Raw genomic sequence first — 20,987 nt, 5'->3', positions numbered from 1 at the left:
CCCTCATCTTTAAGCACTCTCAAGTATAATCTGTAATATGACAATAAATTAAAACCCCAAACAAGTTGGTTTCACTTCTGCAATATGTATATGTGTAATAAAAACCATAGACAAATAATAACGCAATAATAAGTGAGGTACACATCAATCAAATCATAGATAAATATAATTTTATTAAACATAAAATTACACAGCACATATATAAATTAAACATTGACAATTAGCATTCTTGTGATCACAAAGACCTAAACATAATAAAAACATATCAATATACAAAATACAAGCATTAACTACCACTCCTCCTGTTTCTTTCTTCTCCTCCTCTTTCTACTCCATCTTCTCCAGCCTCTCCTTCTTGCTCAACCTCTCCTTCTTACTCTCAAACTGCTTACCATGTATGACCTCCAACATCTCCATAAAACTCTTCCTCTCAGACCTCCATTCTTCTCTCTGCCTCTTCCACTCTTCAGTATCAAGCCACTGCTGTTCTCTCTCTCTCCTAATAGCCCGGGAATCATCCCTAGCCCTCGCCTCAAACACCGACACCATACTCTCTTTTCGCCGCACATCTTCTCTGGCCAACTCAAGCTCCTTCTTGACATTGTCACGCTCCTTACGGACACGTGCCAAGTCCGCCTCCACCTGCTGCACCTGCGATTTCAGGCTTGAAATCTGCAGCACCATAGACCTGGCAGTACCAGCCTCCAGCTCAACAGTGGTAATAAAATTACCACTGGAGTCTCTGGGCACACGTCCTCTGCCCCGGCCTCTACCCTTCGCCGGCCTCGCAGAAACTGCCGCCTCGCCTTGTCCTTTCCACACGACATGGAACGGCCTCTCTTGGCACCTCTACCCGCCTTCACAACAGGCGCCACAGCCGCCTGGGCAACAGACACAACGCCCCCGTTGACCACCGCACTCTCCTGCACCTCCTGGACATCCTCCACGGCCTTCACCACCTTCTTTGCCTTTTTGGGAACAGACATGGTGTATCCCAAGGATTCCAAGAGCTCACAGCTGCTACGGCTCTGGCAATAAGCCCATAGTAGCCCATAGTGGCAACGGCATCACGTCCTGGAAAGGAACGGATGGCGTGTGCTCCACGTCGAAGCCGCCAGCATGTAAACGCAGAAGTCTACCTTCATAGCGTTTCATGCCCTCAACCGACATCTGCGCCCCTAGGCCCGCGTCTGCGGAAAATTCCGCATAGCAGGGACCATAGACCACCCACTGACGGGATTGGCGCACCATAAAGGTACGGTGCAAATTAAGTACACCGTACCCATGGGAGACCGATTGGGTCCAGATGTGGCTGTTGACGGCCTGGACGTGTTTCCAGTACATAAAGCTGGTGGGTATAAACCTCAGGGTTGGTATCACAACCTGATGTTTAGTCCCCAAGAACAGCTTTATGACCTTGTCGACAAGACCACAGATCTTGTTGACGGGAAGCACTCCAATTAGATATTGGACGCCAGGTATAGACACCCGCTGGGGTGTACTTCTACCAACTATGGACTGAACTAGGTCCAGTAACTGCGACTCAGACCGCTCACAACATGTGATCCATGTGACGTCCGTCGGCCAGCCAAACCCCTCTTCGACGTCGCTGATGGTGGTATGCGTGGTGCCCTCCATCAATTTCACCTCTCTTTGAATGATAGCATCCATGGCGAGCTAAAAATTAAAATAACACTATTTAATGTGTCACAAAAATAATGATTCTCGTCCGATGATATGAGTCTTATAAACTGAGTTATGCTTGTAGAAAAAAATTAAGTTAGATTTAAAAACAAAACTTAAAACACAAGAAATGATATTAAATTCGTCGTGAATCTATGGTTTTTAATTACTTTAATTACTAAAAGATAAAATAAAAACACATATAAAGTCATTTTTAAAGAAACTATTTCACTTTTACGAAACAAAATAAATTTACCAATTGTGTATGTATAAAAGCAAGTATTTAACATTGCTCGTAAACAATAAATCATAATATTAGAACTTGTCTTTAAAAAGTCGATAAAATGGTAGTTTATTACCTTAGAATAGTCAAGAAAAGACTAGTGAATTATTCTAGTGTGTAAACTGGAATGATTTATTGTTGAAAAAATACACAAAAAGTAAAATATTTTATTTAATTCACATTTTTAAAAGAATTTTAACTGTTTCCGTAATTTTTAATACACGTAAACTGATTTTTATGCGCTTCATGCCGCGTTCATTTTTATGCGTATTTGGGCATAAAGATACAGCCATTCTTGCATCTATTTATTTGATAAGAATAAAAGTTGTCGCCTAATATTTGTTGAGCCTTAAAAATAAAATACGTTTCTAAACGCATCTTCGTAAAACGAAAATTGTTAATGTATTAAATAACAAAAAATTCATAAAATAGATTTTTATTTACAACAAAAGAAATACTTTTATGTACTTTAGGCTTAAAAAGAAACTTGACATGCATTCAGTGACTTTTTAGAGTCCCTTGATTGCATTGAAGATTTCTTTTGGAATCTTCCCACTTTGCATAGATTCTACCAGATTCTGACTGTTAGCTCCAAGCTTTGTCAGCGGATCTGCAATCTGATACTTTCCTTCAAGCCAAATCAATTGCTTCAACTCATTTGCTTTCAACATCTGCTTGATCACACCAATCTCTCTCCTCAACTTTCTCTCTTGCACATTTGTAGTAGAATGCACACTCTCAAAAGTGTCCTTGTTGTCTATGATAGCTCTAACTGGTATGATACCTTCCTTGCCCAACAACTGCTCTAGGGTCCATTTGAAGGCAATTGCAGCATCAAGACCTTTTGTCAGACTGATAGCTTCTGCTGCCAATGTGGATGTGACCACTCTATCAATCTTGTTTGCCCTCCAGTCAATAGGAGCACATCTTCCATCTTCTGGTCTAACTAGGAATAACACATATCCTTGTGTGCTATCAGTTCCTCCATTCAAGTTTCCATATGATGCATCTGTAAACAACCAGATCTCTGATTTGCTTATATCCTCCATGTTTGAGAAACGAAGTACTGCCTCATTCTTTTTCAAATTAACTAATGAGGTCTTTGCATACTTCAGATCAGCAACAGTGCCTCCTTTAAAATGAGTAGAGCATGCAATCATGTTGAAAGAAAGATCTGGACGTGTGGAACGCACAGTCCAGTTTAGTTGACCTGTCATCTTTCTCAGCAAAGACAGTTCATCAAAAGTCATGTCTGCCTTTGTCTGCTTCATTCTCTGTGGATCAAACACTGGAATTGTTATTCCTTCTACATAATCAGACTGGTCTAAGGTCACACCATTCTTGTCTTGATTAAGCTGAAAGCCTTTGTACATGAAACTTCCACGCTCAGATTTGCCAACCATAAAGGTATTCAGAATTTGTGGCAATATAGTGGTGTGAAAATATTCACCTCCTGCATTCAAAAAATCATCAACGTGAAGACCAACCAAAGCTTCTAGTTCACCATCTTTCATTAGAAAGAATAGTCCTGAATCATAAGTACACTTCTGGAAACCTAACTTCGTAAGTACATCTTCTACTCTTGTGTACCATTGTCTGCTTGCATCTCTCAAACCATACAGACATTTGTTTAGGAGCCACAAAATGTCAATTGCATTTGCTTCTTTTGGAGGTTTAACATACACTTTTCTTTCCAAGCGTGTACCTTGAAGGAAAGCACTTTTCACATCAACAGTTTCTATAGTCCAACCTTTAGCTGAAGCAATGGTTAGAAGAATCCTCAAAGAATATTTCTGCAATGTTGGCGATTCCTTGGGATGCTCATCTTCCTCTTGAAATCCCCTAGCTGTCAGCCTGGCTTTGACCTCCTTGCCTTTCATGGTCAATACCCATGTGGTGGTAATCCTATTTTGACCTTCGTCCTTGACCTCTTGATAAGTGTCAAAATCTTTTAGCTTTTGCAGCTCTAAGTCTTTAGCTGCTATGCATTCCGGAGAATCTTTCATCTCTTTTGGCATCATTACTGCTAAAACTTCTTCATGCACCCAAGTTGCAAGCACTTGTTCTTCATTTAGACTAACTAGGTTATCATTGGCTTCTGCAGTTATCTCTTTTCCATTATCAAGTCTTATATCATAAGCCTCTTCTTGTTCTTCTGGTGGAGTCTGCGTTTCTTTGCGCACTTCTTGTCTTGCAAAATCTGCTGAGAACTGCTTGCCTGAGTCCAGTTTTACATTGTACCAGTGCTTGTATTTACCTACTCTCTTGCCAGCTTGTCCCAGAACAATGCCTCTTTCCCATTTACCATTTTCCTTGAACTCAATCCTTTGATTGGTTTTAAACTTTTCTGGACTTGCTAGAGTTTGGCTAGGTTCACTACCATTTGTTGAATTAGCTGGGTCATTTGCAACTGTTGTTGTATTTTCTGTAGAAACTTCGTTACTATCATCCTCTGTAACGTTTTCTGCTTCGTTTTCTGCTTCGTTTTCAGCTTCCTCACTAGCTTCCTCCCTTGTTTCTTGAAAGTTCTCATTATCTTCATCAGATGATTCCTCCATTTTGAATTGTTCTCTCTGATCTTTCAATGGTGATTTCTGTTCTGACATCTCACCCCTCTTGATCTTCTCAAGTTGCTCTTCCTCATCCTTAAGCCTTTCAGACAGGGTCTGTCCTGCTGGCCAAAGCCTGTTTGCACTAACTCTGACATAACTTGATGATGTCCTGATCCCAATTACCTTTCCATCCTGGAAGATAACTTTAGCTGGTCCCAGCCACTTGTCATCCTTGTCTCTTCTGTAATATACTAGCTCTCCAGGCTTGTAATCTCTGTTCACTGCTCTCATTTTTAGCCTCAGTGCCAGTTTCATTTTTTCACACTTCTCTGCCTTAGTAAAAGCAGCTCTTGTAGCATGTAGGGCTTTTATATTTTCTATCAAAGCTCTACTTGTTGGCTCAACCTGAGATGCTGGGATGGGATCTGTCATAATACTAGGCAGTCTTGGTGCTCTCCCAAATGTTAGTTCAAAGGCTGTATAACCATAAACATTTGTCAACGAGTTCTTTACTGCACATGCCCAAGCAATCACTTGCTCCAATGGCATTTCAGGATGATCTCTTTCTAGACATTCACCCACATTGTCAACAGTTGAGTGTGCCTTTTCCTGATGACCGTTTTGCCAAGGGCTGCAAGCGGCTGTGGTCGCATGATATATGTTCAGCATCGCACATGCTTCTTGTACCGCTTCATTTACAAATTCGCCTCCATTATCCGTTAGAATTATATCAGGTGCAGTAAAATATCTGATCCAATCCGAAAACAATTTTTCAACAATTGTTTCAGGTTTCTTGTTTCTAATTACTGAGCCCACTGTATACCTTGTAAACATGTCCACAAAGTATAGCACATAATGCTTGTCATCCCATTTCTTCAAATCCATTGTGAGAATGTGATTGAAATCCTTTGCCATAGGAAGGCTAACTGCTGGCCTGTCCGGATTGCGTTTTCTCAATATACAACCCTCACATCCATCTATTATTTTGTCAATCATTGTACTGAATTTTGGATCCCATTGCTCTGCTGACTTCAACAGATTCACAAATACTCTCTTCGGCCTGTGGCCAAACTGCTTATGCAGTTTCTGCAAAAGTTTCAGCTGGCTTTCTGTATTCTCTTTCAACATATTAACCGCGTATATCTCCTGCATTAGCATTGTATCATGATGTTCATTGTCTCCAAACAAATTGAGAATGAAATGCCCTGCTGATGTTGTATCTACTCTTATGGGCTTGCCGTTGACTGTGGCTGTGTCATCCACCATGTTTAGTGAGATACCTAACTGTTTCATGTGAGTCTTGGACATGAGCAATGGTATATCGGAGTCAATTATATCAACTGAGATGAGATGACGTTCTCCTGCCACTATGATAGGGATTGTGTAAGCTTGCATTGTTGGAAGTATTCCTTGGTTTCCAAATTGAAAAGTTTTCTTACTTTTATAAGGACCTTGGATTTGATTTTTGAGCTCACTGGGAACTGACGACAAAAATATGTCCATCCACTTCTTTCCAGCCACGGATGCCGTGCAACAGGAGTCTAATGCAGCACAATTAATGGATTCTGCTGTAAACCTGCTTAGCTCTTCTTTGTTCGTTGTGAACAGCACTTTTTCAATCTGATCTGGTTGGCTGTCATCATTATCATCCTCTGGTTCTTGCACAACTTTCTCAAATTGCGATAAAAGTGCGTCTTCTTCGTCGGAATTTTGTGTTTGTATTAAAAACACCCTTCCCTTTTTACGGTTCGTGTTGTTTGCGCTATTTTGTCCGTTGTTTCCGCTATTTTGTCCATTTAACGATTTCTTATAATCTGGACAATCCCTCTGAAAGTGCCTGAATGAACCACAATATTTACATTTAAGTGGTTTACCAGTAGCGGGATTTAGCTGATTAACGTTGGCATCCCTGTTATTGGGAACATTGCGCGCGCCATTTTGAGCTGTATTGGACGACGACTTTCGCGTATTATTATAATTGTTATTATTATAATTGCTTGTGTAATTCTTTTTATATGAATTATTCTTTTGCCAAGCGGCGAAAGCTTCCTGGTGGTCCGCAATAAACGCATCGGCGTTTGACTGCACTGGCTCACCCGTACATATGTTGCCAAGGCTATCTGACAACATTTCTTTTATCTTTTTCTTAAATGCGTTGTACATTGTCCCTTTTCCAGCTTCTTTTTCGATATCCATCACGGCTTTAACTAACGTAGCCTGTGTATGATCAAGCTTAGCTGCTACCGCTACGATAAATGCGCTACACGTATCCGTAAAAGTTATTCCAGATTGCTTACATTTATTGTAGTATCTCTCATGTTCTTTCAAATAATCCAAAATTGTCTGTCCTGGACGTCTTCTGTAGTTAAAAATCTTTTCAAACGCTTCAAGTTCGTCTATCCTTGCCTCTTTACCTATGTGCCCATCGAGAAAGGCAATGACCTTGTCTACACCCTCCGGATCTCCTATTAGAGACTCGACAGGGTGGACGTTAAAAGGTCAGTCTGAATCAAATTACCGAAAGTAATTGATTCATCAGGGACGGCGTATGCCAACATCGCCCCTTGCTTCTCGGGCTTATAGTCCGTTATCCCCTTCCATAGTAACACATTATTCTTGTACGCCTGGTAGGTTTGAAAATTATTCAGATTCGGCGCCTCCGCCCCTACCTTACAGTTTTCCGCCATTTTTGCTTCCCTGCTTGGGGTTTTTGCACACCTTTTTACAGGCTAGTTAACACAATCCTTATTAGCACACTACTTTTTATTGTAGTTGTTATTGTTGCGCTACTTACACCTAGCTATACACCTTTATTTAGTAAGGATAGATAGGCTATTATTATTGTTGCGCTATTTATAGCATCAATCTGATAAAAGAAACAAACACTAGTTTACTAGCTGCGCTACCTATTCTTTATTATAGGCTTGTTAACAATATTAAAAACACACTCTTTGCGAGCTCTAATAAGGATTTATTATACTTAATAACACTATTATCTTTATTCAATAGTTTAGCTCACTGGACAAAAGACATAAAGTATAGGTTCATAAAATACTTGGAGTAGTTCAAATAGTGCCGTAGATCTTTTTCTTATAATTCTCCCTTTATAGAAAATTATAAAAATAAAACGCTCTGCTACTACTGATATTACCACCAAGTACCTTATGGAACAGGTTCTTTATACGCTGCCAACGCCAATACTTTATTCCCTCATCTTTAAGCACTCTCAAGTATAATCTGTAATATGACAATAAATTAAAACCCCAAACAAGTTGGTTTCACTTCTGCAATATGTATATGTGTAATAAAAACCATAGACAAATAATAACGCAATAATAAGTGAGGTACACATCAATCAAATCATAGATAAATATAATTTTATTAAACATAAAATTACACAGCACATATATAAATTAAACATTGACAATTAGCATTCTTGTGATCACAAAGACCTAAACATAATAAAAACATATCAATATACAAAATACAAGCAGCATATACCTTGCACAGTTTGGAAATCAAGAAAGGTTTCCAATCCAATTGTAAAAAAAAACAATAAAACCCTTAAGATCTCGCCAACCTCTGAACTGATTTCTATTTTAGAGTAGGAATAAGTTATAGCCAACAAGTGAAATAAATTTAAAATAAACTTTTGGGGGTAGATAAAAAAGTCGTCAATATCACAATGTGTAGCCCCCCAACGACAGCTAAAAATCACGTATAGGTTTCGTGATATTTTTTCTCGAAATAATTTCGTTGTTGCCATATGCTGATTTTAGGGAAAATTAATGAGATAGAAAAGGGCTTTCCCTCTAGTATTTAAATAGCATTAATTGTTTAATCATAGAAAATTTTATTTCAACTTTATTACATTTTTATAATTTTACTTTTGCTTCTATTATATGTATTAAGAGTAAGACTGAAAAGCATATTGACTGATAGAAAACGCACAAAAAGGATTCAATAAAATAAACAATTTTCTTTTTAAGTCAATTTCTGTGCATACTTTGTTGATGCAGAAAATTTCTGTATTTTTATCCTTATACTAAAGTAACAGGATGTTTGTTTGTCTGTGTGTGTATCTGTGTGTCTGTACCGAAGGATCTCGCTAACCGCTGTACCGATCGGGTTCTCCTTAACAGGGTAGATTCTCATAGGTCCTGGGAAGGTTTATAACTATTTTGGGGGAGGGTACCACCACCCTCCAAAGAGAAATCACAATAAAATCGAAAAAATTGAAATATTCCTGCCGCATAGTGTAGCTAGCATATGGATGTCTCTACGTAGCGTAGTTGCGCTGCGTAGATACGTAGCGTAGTTGCGCTGCGTATATACATGAATTTATCATTTAACAGCTGATTGACCATAGACAAATTATTAAATTAGATATTAAAAAAAAAAAAACATTTAAATGCCACTAGAGGCCTCTGCCGCTAGTAAATAATATAATACTACGGATACGCCCCTAGAGGCACTTTCGATGGAAATGGGGGGGGGGGAAGTAAGTCGGCCCATCACTTTCAATTTAGTTTTAAAAAACATAAAATAGATAATACCCTTCCCCAAAATATGAATCTATGCTATGAGGAAGAAAAATATCGGTTCAAGGGTTTGCAATATCCTTCGGAACACACAGACAATTTTACAAACATCCTGTTACTTTAACATAAGGATTATTTTCAAAAAATAAATATCTGTAGGTTAGACGAAATATAAACTGATATAAGCTGTCTTAAAAAATAAATACACTTAAAAGTAAATACTGTCTATTCTATAATTTAACTTATACTCTTTTTCTTAAGCTTTATCCATTACAAGCCTTATATAAAATTAACATGATCTGTGTCTGTCTGTTTGTAAGGATCTTACTACCGATATGACTCTCCTTTAAAGTTTCATAAGTCCTGGGAAGGCTTATTACTATTTTGGGGGAGGGTACCACATACAAAAACATAAAAAAATCAATATACAGTCGTAACTGCTACATGAATAATAGGAAGTTTGAAGTCGGTAGAACAGTTCTAAACATGCGTATATAAAAGATTAAGAGGAATAGTTCCTTTCGTGGCAACGCCCCTTAAGGGGCGTTTGGTCGTACTTTTAAAAACTTTTAAAAGGTTATTATAGGTTAGGTTAGGTGATTGTCCCGCAGGGTTAGAGCCCCCCGCAGGGGCTAGAACTGGGAGAAAAGCTACTGTAAAAAAAACGAAGAATAAACACTTTAGGTGCTTTGCCACGAAAGGGAGTATACCCAAATTAAGTAATCTCATTATTAATGTATATAATTTTAGGGAGGTATAAGTGCACGTGACACAAACGGGTACACTGCTCTTCACTACGCGGCTCTCAACAATCATAAGGTAATCTTTTAGGGTTAGGTTAGCCCTGCAGGGGACTCACTATAGGTTTAGTATAGGTCGCGCTTATGAATTCTGCTTGGGAGGCATCCCTAATAAATGTATAAGTAAAGATGTATCACCAAGACAACTACCTGGTTCCAGTGGTGGGGATCTTTTTTGTCTGCTATCATTTTTTTCTACTCTTTCGTAGTGACTTTCCTGTATTAATATTTCCGACGCTATTGGCTGACCCAATGGAAAGTAGGGATTTGTTCCCCAACCCGTGATCATACAGTTTTTCAAGGGTATGAGAATTTATCCTTAGGGGAGTGTTGCCCCTCTTTGCTATCCTATGAATGGTACTGCTTGAAATTAAAGTTTAAATAAAGTACATAATGCTGCTAAACTTAAATTTAAAAATGTTTTATCAAGAAATAAACTCATAAAAAACTATTGTGAAACATAATATCAAAGGAAACAAGAAAACTCATTAATGTAATCCGTTTAATTCCTTGTCAAATAAGATAATATACACCACTCTAAAAAATTATAATTTTTTTCTTAAAAATAATTTTTTTCGATGAATTTTAGTTGATTTATACCTTTTTAAAGTTTTAAAAGTGTTTCTAAGGAAATTCAAATTTTATGAGAAATTTATAAATAGACAAGAAAATTATTCTTAATGATGTTAAGTAATTTAGTTCAATTTTAGCTTGTTATTGGTGCGCTACCTATGTATATAAATTTCCTTGGTATATAACTAATAGTCTTTATATTTATCTTAATCTGTTGTAACTAAAAACAAGGATAACAACATCCATTAAAGCGAAGCTTTAAAATGAGAAGGTAGTACAAACGAACATTAACAATGTATAGTGTTGGAATGTAATAAGCAGAATATAAATCTATCAATCTAACAGTAGCGGGACAAAGTGTCTCAAAAATCATCAATGTAACGTCATAAAAATGAGTGATCATCAATCTCTTTTTTTAGGGGTTTTCTTTCTCTCAAATTTATGACGTCACATGGCTGATTTTTGAGACACCTTGTCCCGCTACATCTAAACAAAATGCTATGTAAAATTGTTGCATAATTACTTGATGTTTAAGGACATACTCAAGATTTTAAGACTTTATAATAAAGACATTTCGATATAACATTTTACCTTGTTGTCCTATGAATCATCCAAAATAAGATGAATACGATAGCTATAATAGATATATGGACTTTAAGAAACGACTGACGGACGGGCATACCGACCCTAATTATAGAAAAGCTTCTCTTATAATAATGACCTAGAAATATCTAAAAGCAAAATATCTTTGAAAATATTCTAGATTTCTTGTAAATATGTTTAAAATATTCAAAACATCTCAACGAAACAACAACTTAACAATAAGTTTTAAAAGAAAATCAAATATTTAAAAACCTGTTAAGCTTAGAATCTCTTTGTGTACATTAGTCTTAATTATTTATATCGACAATGTATACGCAATGACATTTTAAGACAAGCTTCATATTGTCTAATAAATAACGATATATAAAAGTAAATCTCATAACATTCTGGGAATTAACGTTCTTCTGATAATGGCAAAGAATATATTATTTACGTCTCCTATATTTAAAAAAATAAAATGTACCGTTTTGTAAGAACTTTATTTAAATATTTTGTGTTGTAAACATGTTTACTTTTCTATTCTCGACTTTTCTTTTGTTTTTAGGATGTCATTTTAAGGGATCTAAAGGTATTAGACAAACGCCAATAAATTTATATACATCCCCAATAATAATACACAAAATAAGCACTTCCGTGGATTTTAATTTTTTGTTAAAACGTTTGAACACTCAACTTAATAAATAAACCAATTAAAATTCAATAATGTTGTTAAATCAACGAATAAGAAATCTTTATTATAAAACTTTAAGGACTAGTGTAATAAACAGTCCGTTGTCCCCCCCCCCCACACCCTTCTCTCTCTGTATAATTTTACAAAATTTGTGACAGTTTGATTTCATCAAAGTATTTGACTTATTATTAGATGAGTACGTAGTTTCAAAATTAACGTTTTGGTGTTTGATATAATATCAACCACGCAGGATTACATCTTTTAAATGTATTTCAACCTTATCTCCTTAGAAAAAAATACTTACTTAATGATAACCTATAATTTTTATGTTATTAAAATCTTAACAACAAACAAGAACAATTTTGTTTATAAGTAGAACAGCTTTTGTATTTTAAAACAAATCATTTAAGAAAGAATTGTGACACATTCAGTAAAAGTAATCTTAAAATTATTATAAATTTATCATAATACACATATTATTTGCTTTTTAGGAAGTTGTAAAACTTTTGTTGAGCTATTCAGCTTCATGTAACAGTGTAGATGAAGCTGGATCCTCTCCACTTCATCTGGCTGCCTGGGCTGGACATCAACAGGTAATTACTTAAATTTTCATATTAATCATCTATCTATCTATATTTCTTGTTGAAGAGGCTGGTAGATGGAGAGAGGTCATCAACAAGCTGACAACTAGATAATCTCTATAATTACTTATTTTGCTATCTACCTTGCTATCAATCTAATTATATATCTTTTACTCTATCTACAGATTAATATCTAATAAAATCACAGTATATTTCTGTAGACTAATTGTCTAAATCCTACTAAAAACTGGACCATTTTAAAAAGCACATCAATGCATTTACATAATTATCTAATCATGAATATCTCAATAAAAACTGAATCAATTGGGTTTTCGCTTCACGTAGTTATATATACTGTGATTGTTACAGGCTATTCTATTTTCAGATTTAAGACTGGTATGGTTTTAGGCTATTTTTCCAGCCCATCACTATCCAATGGATTATAGATTCCTTAGAGGCTATAGGAAAAGTAACTAGTATATATATATATATTCCTTCTTTTAAATGTTCAGCTGTATGATTTATGTATTTTAGGTTGTTCAAATCCTTCTAAAAACTGGGCCCTCTATCCCGAATGTTAACCTGACAAATGGAGACAAAGAAACTTCTCTCCACTGTGCCGCACAGTTTGGTCACACCCAGGTAAGAAATTCTGCCCTGCGTAGCCTGAAAAAATAATCCCATAATATTAATCATGAAATCTTGATGTCATCCTTGTTTTATTAGGACAATATTGTTAGAAATTCTCGCAAACCCTGATAAAATGTTTCTCCTAGCTGGCTAATATGCCGATAACTAGCCACTTTACTGAATCCTCTTCTCCCCCCCTTATTACTTTACCACATCCCCTCCCCTGACAATAGAGGAACGTATTGACCTATATAAGAGGACTATATTAGCAACCTAACTTGACAATTATTTCAAATTGAAAAAAAACTTTTAAATTTGATTGCTCTACGGATTTAAACACATGCCAAAATTGTATAACTTAATTTTGCTGGGTATAAATCTAATTTTAGAATGTAAAGTAGCCACTCAAAGCATTAGTATACAATGTGTGTAGCAAGATTCAGGGTGAGAGGGGACAACGGGCTCTTTATTATACTAGTCCCCAAAGTTTTATAATAACATTTTCTTATTAAATTGGCTAGCCTACCAACCTTGGGGACTTTTATTGAATTTTGATTGGTTGTTTCATTTAGTTGAGTGTACAAACGTTAAACCTATAATAATACAGAAGAAGTTATTTTGTGTATCATCATTGGGGATGTTTATCAAATTATCGGCCATTGTCTTATCCCTTTAGATCCCGGAGTAAGATTCCAGATTTTTTTGTGGGTAATAGAGTAGTGTGGAACATGATAATAGTTCCTTAAATAAGTCTACCTAACCTATGTAAAATGAATAAACATATTGGTTTCCTTTTTCAATGTGGTAAAACGATCTTTTTTTTCTTCAATTTTATCTAGTTTTAACTAAAAGTTTCATGCTTTCGCAATCTTCAGAAAGATACTAATGAGTTTTACAAAACAGTTGGAGGATTTTTATAAAATGTTTCAGAAGATTTTAAAAAAAATATTATATAATTTTTCATAAATTATATACTTCTTGACTATTATTTGATATTGCCTGTAATAGATTTCATTATTTACTTAAAGATATTGCAAAAAAAGTCTTAAATTTTCTTGGCAACGAATAAAATGCGAATTAATCGCAAATTTTCGCGAATAATTCGCAGTTTCGTAAAATTAGTAAAAAAGTAGGGGGGGGGGAATTTTTTTGTTTTTGAGGGTGTCCCAACTCCCAATAAAATAGCATAAAACCATCAAAGGACCAGTAGGTATATTCCCTTGAGAGTAGAATCCGATCAGTTCAGTGGTTACTTAGATCTAATGTGACAGACGGACGGACAGACAGACATCGTTCTACTTTGTGTTATAGATATAGAATAAGGATACCTCTCCTAGGAGGAGTGGTATTTCTTGTGAAATATATCTTTTTGTTATCATTCTCTCTCTTTAGTGACAGAAGATAGATTACATCTCTGCTTTAATTATCATATATATTTATATCTTATAACAAAAAGTAAAACCGTTTGGCAACGGAACATTTTTTTAAAAAGATTTCCTACATTTTTTTTTATTTTGTAGAAATTAAAATTTAAGGTTAGGTACACAAAATTATGTACACTTAAAACTAGCAAGTGACCAATCAATTATTTTAGTCTAAACAAATGGGAATTTTTTTTGTCCATTTTTTAATCCCTTAAGATCCCTCGTCATCTGGGAGATACTGAGTTTGAATCTCGGCTCATTAAAACAAGTTTCTACTGCTGCTATGTTAGATTTGTGAAATAAATGTAAGGGGTATAGGGAATGCCTTTCCCCCAAAAATCAAATCTCTTTACCGTGCACAGTTGGGACTTCAAGACAAAGGTCATGCAATCAAAATGTTGGTTTTCTGTTGGCTGTTACTTAACCTAATACCCCGGGTATTTAGATAGAAAATGAGATATTTGCTCCCCTTCTAGAGGTGTCAACAGCAACTTCGCCTATATGGGGTCATTTGTAAGTTCAGGTATATCTACGAATATTTCATTTTTTAGATTGTGAGTCAGTTGTTGGAGGCCGGGGCCGACCCTAATATTAAGAACAGCAAGGATGAAACTGCCCTAGATCTCGCAGCTCAGGTAAAAACCAGTATGGCTTCAAATCCGATTAATATCCACTGGATTAGAACCGGTTTACATCCATACTGAAAAATTAAGTTATAATATAAGATGAAAACCAGTTTTGTTAGACCATGCCTACTTATCTTATCACTAGCGGCTACGCCTCTTGATCCCTCTAGGGACACTTAATGTGGTCGGGTGTTGAATTCCCCCCCCCCCTAAATTTTATATTTTAAATTTTTATTTAAACTTTTTTTGGGGGGGGATGTTTTTGTTTGGGGGGGGGAGGATTGTATCTTCCCCCAAAATAGCTAAAAACCTTCCCAGGACCTATGAGCTGTATATAATTAAGAATATATTATAGTATGGTAGAGACGATACTGTGAGTGTATTGCTAGAATCACATCCTGAAATGGTCGGGAAATATACAGGAACATTCAATTATTTTAGTAAATTAGTGTCCGTTACACCAGCTTCTAGAGACTTTGTATTTGATAATTTAAAAATAGTCAAAAACCAGAAATGTGGTGCAGTAGTAATTGATGAAATTATAAGCTTTAGACAAAAAATCTTACTACTTATACAATAGGATAGACAGTTGTCAACTGATACGAAGATAACCACTACGGACGTACAGACGGTTACTAACTGTAGAATAGCTTTGTTTGAAAATAATTCCTTGTTATTTATTCTGTTTTATATTATCTAATGTTAGTTTTGAAAAAAAGTATTTTTAGGCAGTCTTTTGGATGGGTGGAAGCACCCTTTGACAAAGTATTTAAACATAAACCATCCCTGAACTATGATAATTTCACTGTAAAGGAGAACCATATCGATCCAGTGGTTAGCAAATACACAATGATATACAGGGTGGGCCAGATAAATCCGGACTTTTTCTTATTTTTAAACAAATAAACATAAAACCGTCAATTTTAAAGATTTTATTGAATTTTAAAAACTGGGAAGTAAACAAGGTATATGACTATTAAATTATTCAATAAAATCGCCGCCAGTCTCCATCACCGCCTTTACCCGCCCCCTTAACCGCCCCCCGACCCTGGTCACCATGTCCCTGTCCAAGATGGCGAAGTTCTGCTTGATAGTGGCAATGAGGGAGGTCTTTGTGGTATAGGCGCGTCTATTGGTTCGTGCTTTAATGGCGCTCCAGGCCCATAAGTTAATTGTATGAAGATCGGGGCTGCTGGGAGGCCACATCTCCTTAGGGACGTGAGTAACCGCAGGATCCAGATATACCCATCTTTCAAGCTACCATTCGACACGGCGGCTCTCATTTTGGCCACAATTAAGCTAGAACAACGTTTTATACCTTTTTGGAAATGGCATGAAGATTAATGCTATGGTTATCATCGTAACACATAGTCTAATACGATTTTTAAGGTTCCAAATGGGCCCATGAAGTCGAGAACCGAGAAATTTTAAAGATTTTTTACATTTTTGACACCCTAAAATCTGCCACGTTTTACTTTGCCGGAGTACTACGGCCAAACCAGATGGGATAGAGCGCTCTAGTCTTTTCTATTGTCTTCTTTAAGTATCTAACAGTATATCCAGCAAGTTTCATAAGTCTATCTCAGCTACAGATGGTCTGAGATTAGATTTAGTGGGCCCATATTGAGAATCTAGGGTAAACTAGCGCTCATTTCGAATCTGCCATGTTGAACATAAGCGCTGCCAGCTCGGAGTACACGTCCTCCATCCTCCAAAAATTTTTATGGGCAAAAAGGTAATGACCTAAGCTTTTTATAGTGTGGTCAAACGTCCTGATTGGTCAAGTAGTTTTGGAGCTATGGCCGTGTGAAAAAAGTCCGGATTTATGTGGCCCACCCTGTACATACTGTTACTTTTGTATAAGGGTAACCCAAAATTGTAATCATTTTATTGCAAAATTTTGTTAAATATAGGAGAAGTGGTAAACCGAAAAGATCAAATAAAATTCGTATCAATAAAGAAAGAGAGGGGGGTAGAGAGAGAGCAAGAGACAAAGAGAGAGAGGGGGAGGAGAGAGAGAGCAAGAAACAAAGAGAGAGAGGGGGAGGATAGAGAGAAAGAGAGAGAGACAGAGAGAGAGACAGTGATAGAGAAAGAGAGAGAGAGAGAGAGGGGGGGGGAGGGTAGAGAGAGAGAAGGGAAGAATACAAATATTGGATTATATATTTAAATTTGCATTTTGAACTTTTGAATTTAGGTCTTACCAATATTTCTACATTCCATATGCCTTTTAATAGCGAAGCTTTCTATACTTAGGGTATCTTTTCAGAGAGAGAGAGAGAGAGAGGATAATGAGTTGTTTATTTGTTTATTACATTTTTCCCCAAAGTTATTTATAATCTTTTCTTATTCGTTGGTTTAACAACTTTTGGGACTTCAGTGAATTTTGATGGAATGAAGTTAGATGTGCAAAAGTTTCAATCACTAATTTTAATTTACAGAAGTATATTTTTTTGAGATTTAAATTAATTTATCGGTCATTGTCTTATCCCTTTAGATCCCTGGTATGTTTAACTAGTACATATTTCTTTATATAAGTTGCAATGTCCAACCTTCTCGACGTAGCTACTAAAGTACAAACAGCACACAGATGGTATAAACCATATTTCAGAAAACTAGACCTCATCACGTTTCTAACGATATGTGTGGTTATTTTCTACAATAAAGACAAACCGCGCCATTCGTGCTTTAAAAAAACACCCTTAAATGAAAATAAGTCAATCTTAAGAGTTTTGCATTTTAAGAAAAACACACAATTTAACTATAATTTTAAAATTGAAGGATAATACAAAATGATTTGAATTTAAAATATTGGAAAGCAATATCTATAAATTAGGAAAAATAGATTGTATTTAATCAATTACTAATAAACAAAGTTTATAATTGATAAGACAATTGCAACATGCCTAAATTACAAAACTGATAATTGAATGTACGATAGCGTATGGAGGAATTGTCTACCTACACACACCTCTACATCTTGCAAGCAGAAATGGACACAGAAATACGGTTTTTCAACTTTTACAGGTTAGATTATCTATCCTAATATTCTTTCATCTTCTATATATTATATTTCTGTTTCTATAGCTGGTTATTTACATAGATATATAATTTATTTAAAGGTATTTAGCATGTTGTTAAATACTTTGTCAAAGTCAAACTGCTCTATAATAACCTAACCTAACCTGAGCTAAAGTAATAACCATTAACCATTTCATTTTAAACACATGATAAATCTTTTCTCGAATAAAATGTTATTCACTTTGTATATAATAAAGATGATTAAAGTCCCTCCACAGATTATGACGTCATACGATAAAATAACCAATGAGAGCCCAGCATAAATATTTCCATTGGTCAATTAAAGTGTATACTGGCCTCTCATTGGCTATTCTATCGTAAGACGTAATTATCTGAGGACTATAATCATATTCAATATAATTTTTGATGAGGTTAGTGAATATTAATATTTTTATTATAGGCTGGTATAGATATTAATGTGCGCACATCCCGTGGTTCTAGTCTCCACGAGGCTGGCCTATGTGGGAAGATTGAGGTCGTCAAACTTCTATTAGAACATGGAATTAATATCAATATTAGGTAACTATCTTATCATTTTATAAAAGTAACATGATGTTTATCTTACTAACTACTGAACCGATATGATTTTCTTTTAACTTTTAGCTTCTCAAAGGTACTGGAAAGGCTTAAAACTATTTTGGTGAGGGTTCCACCACCCTCCCAAGAGGTATTGCAACTTGAAGAAAAAAATTAGAAAGACTAAACTAAATAAGTTTTGTGTCACTTTTAAGGAAGACGATTCCTGTGACGTCATATAAATTTCGGAAAAGAAAAAGGGAAGGGGGGAAGAAAATCTCTTCAAAAGAGATGGGAGAAAAGGGAATCGTCTTTCTCAAAAGTGACACAAAAGTTATGTAGTTTAGTCTTTCTCGAAAAAATGCCCTTCCTCAAAGTTTTGTTTTTACTTTTCTCTTTAAAACTAAAAATGAAAAGAGGGGGATCTATATGATGCTTCCATAAATGGAGAACCCAATTGGTTCAGTAGTTATCGAAATTTTAAGCCTCTGTCAAATAACCTTATATATCATAAGATAAAGGCTGCTAAATTTTAGATGTATCTTCAATTTTAAAAGTTAAATATAAAAAAATTTACAAAGTCACCCTAAAATAATTTAACTGGCAATGCACACTTCCTTGTCGAAAAAATATGTTGACTTTAAATAATTAAATATTTTCTTTGAAGATTTAATCAATGAGCGCCATTGAAAAAAAAAACATTTTATCTTAATAATGATGACTATTGAAATATATTTAGGAATCAAGAGAATGAGACAGTATTACAGATGCTTTCAGACCTTCATACTCCTAGAACTCAGGAATTTTATCTTTTTAAAGAATTGTTTTCAAAATTGGCTGGCAGATTTTCAAAAAAATTAATCTTTGTTTTTTTTGCACAAATTACAAATAACTTAAAAATAATGGCGTGAATAGCAATTCATTTGGGGTATGTGAGTTAAAAAAGGAAGGTAGGTCTACATAATTTCAATGTTCACGGGGGTGTTAATACCCCCTTTCTACACGTATATGATGAAAAATATTGGTATTTTCTTTTGATATAAGAAGCAGTGTAGAAATGGTATATATTGTGCTGTAATAGCTATTTCCTCTCCTAAATTAGATCAATTTTCCAATATAATATGAAACTTCCTTTGAAGGCTGCCTATATGTTGCTATATTAAAGACATTTCAGATACGAGTGGCTTCGCCCTAAACCACTTTTAAGGTTAATGAAAAAGGTATAATATGGGAGAGGGGAGGGGGATTGGGTGAAATTTTCATTATGGCTTCTGGTCGTCAGTTTATTTCTAAAAAATCATATAAAGCATCGTATTAAAGAAAATTTTTCGCGTATTTTAAAGTAATTATCATAAATTGATACCTACCAGTTCTAATAGACCGAGCCTTTGTAATTTTCAATTATACTATCCTCGGAAGTACGATGCGATAAAAAACTATTCTTGAAGTCACAAAATAAAATTGATAAAACAAAACATAGTATTACTAAAACATTTTTATCTGAAAAGTTTATGTTGAAGAAAAGAAAATGTTAAAAGTGATGTATATTTATAATCAGGGATATTTAGGGATAAGACAATGGCCAGTAAATTGATGTACATCCCAAAATTTCCCTTCTGTAGATTAGAGTTAATGGTTAAAAAGTTAGGACAGTCAACTTAATGAACCAACCAACCAAAATTGAATAAAATTTCTACGGTTGTTAAGCCAACAAATAATGAAAAGTTACCATAAAACTTTGGGGACTAGTGTAATAAACAGTCCAATGTCCCTTCCCTCCCTGATTTGTAATATTGTGAGTACAAGTTGAGTGTTTTCATTTTTCAACAAAGACATTATTTTTAAAAAACCCAGTATAGTCCCTTTCGTGGCAACGCCTCTGAAGGGGCGATTCGTCGTATTTTGAAAATGGCTTTTAATAGGTTATTTTAGGTTATGTTAAGTTATATTGGGTTAGGTGATTGCCCCGCAGAGCTAGAGCCCCCGTAGGGACTAGAAATAGGAGAAAAGTTACTGTGAAAGGGACTATACCCCAAAACTGTTAATCCTAAATACTAAAGAAGTTAAATGTACGTGTATTTCATTGTTTTATTTAAAAACTGCTTGATCAATCGATCTACAAAATCGAAGGAAATTATTACAATAGTATACAATTTTAAACTGATTTTTAGATAATACACTAACTTTTTGTTAAAGAATATTTGCTTTTTTGTATGGACGTATAAAAGTGCAACTTTTATGCATTTTAAGAAAGTGGGTCAAAACGGCTAAATTGCCTTCTGGGAACTATACAATATTTGGTATTTTCCCCTAAAAACCTATAGGGCACTGAACCCCCCACCCCTCTTGTTTTTTCCTTTTTCTAACCCCTTCAGGCCTTCAAGTATCCAATACTTTTTATATATATTTCATAAATAAGTAGAG

General features: G+C 35.3%; 1 protein-coding gene across 2 annotated transcripts in view; it reads left to right on the top strand.

The window, feature by feature from the left end:
* Nucleotides 1-20,987, top strand: part of LOC145330147 (uncharacterized) — an 86,319-nt gene that overhangs the window by 16,932 nt on the left and 48,400 nt on the right. For both annotated transcript variants that reach the window (XM_080174731.1, XM_080174732.1), the window contains exons 3-10: nt 9,810-9,878; nt 12,197-12,298; nt 12,821-12,928; nt 14,892-14,975; nt 15,322-15,388; nt 17,908-17,993; nt 18,448-18,566; nt 19,303-19,359. In XM_080174731.1, the coding sequence (XP_080030857.1) occupies nt 9,810-9,878; nt 12,197-12,298; nt 12,821-12,928; nt 14,892-14,975; nt 15,322-15,388; nt 17,908-17,993; nt 18,448-18,566; nt 19,303-19,359 (692 nt within the window). The remainder of the gene's footprint in view (nt 1-9,809; nt 9,879-12,196; nt 12,299-12,820; nt 12,929-14,891; nt 14,976-15,321; nt 15,389-17,907; nt 17,994-18,447; nt 18,567-19,302; nt 19,360-20,987) is intronic.

This window comes from Acartia tonsa, chromosome 10, assembly GCF_053477335.1.
Source record: "Acartia tonsa isolate MP-2025a chromosome 10, ASM5347733v1, whole genome shotgun sequence".
Taxonomy (NCBI): domain Eukaryota; kingdom Metazoa; phylum Arthropoda; class Copepoda; order Calanoida; family Acartiidae; genus Acartia; species Acartia tonsa.
This window is presented reverse-complemented; position numbering and strand designations above follow the sequence as displayed.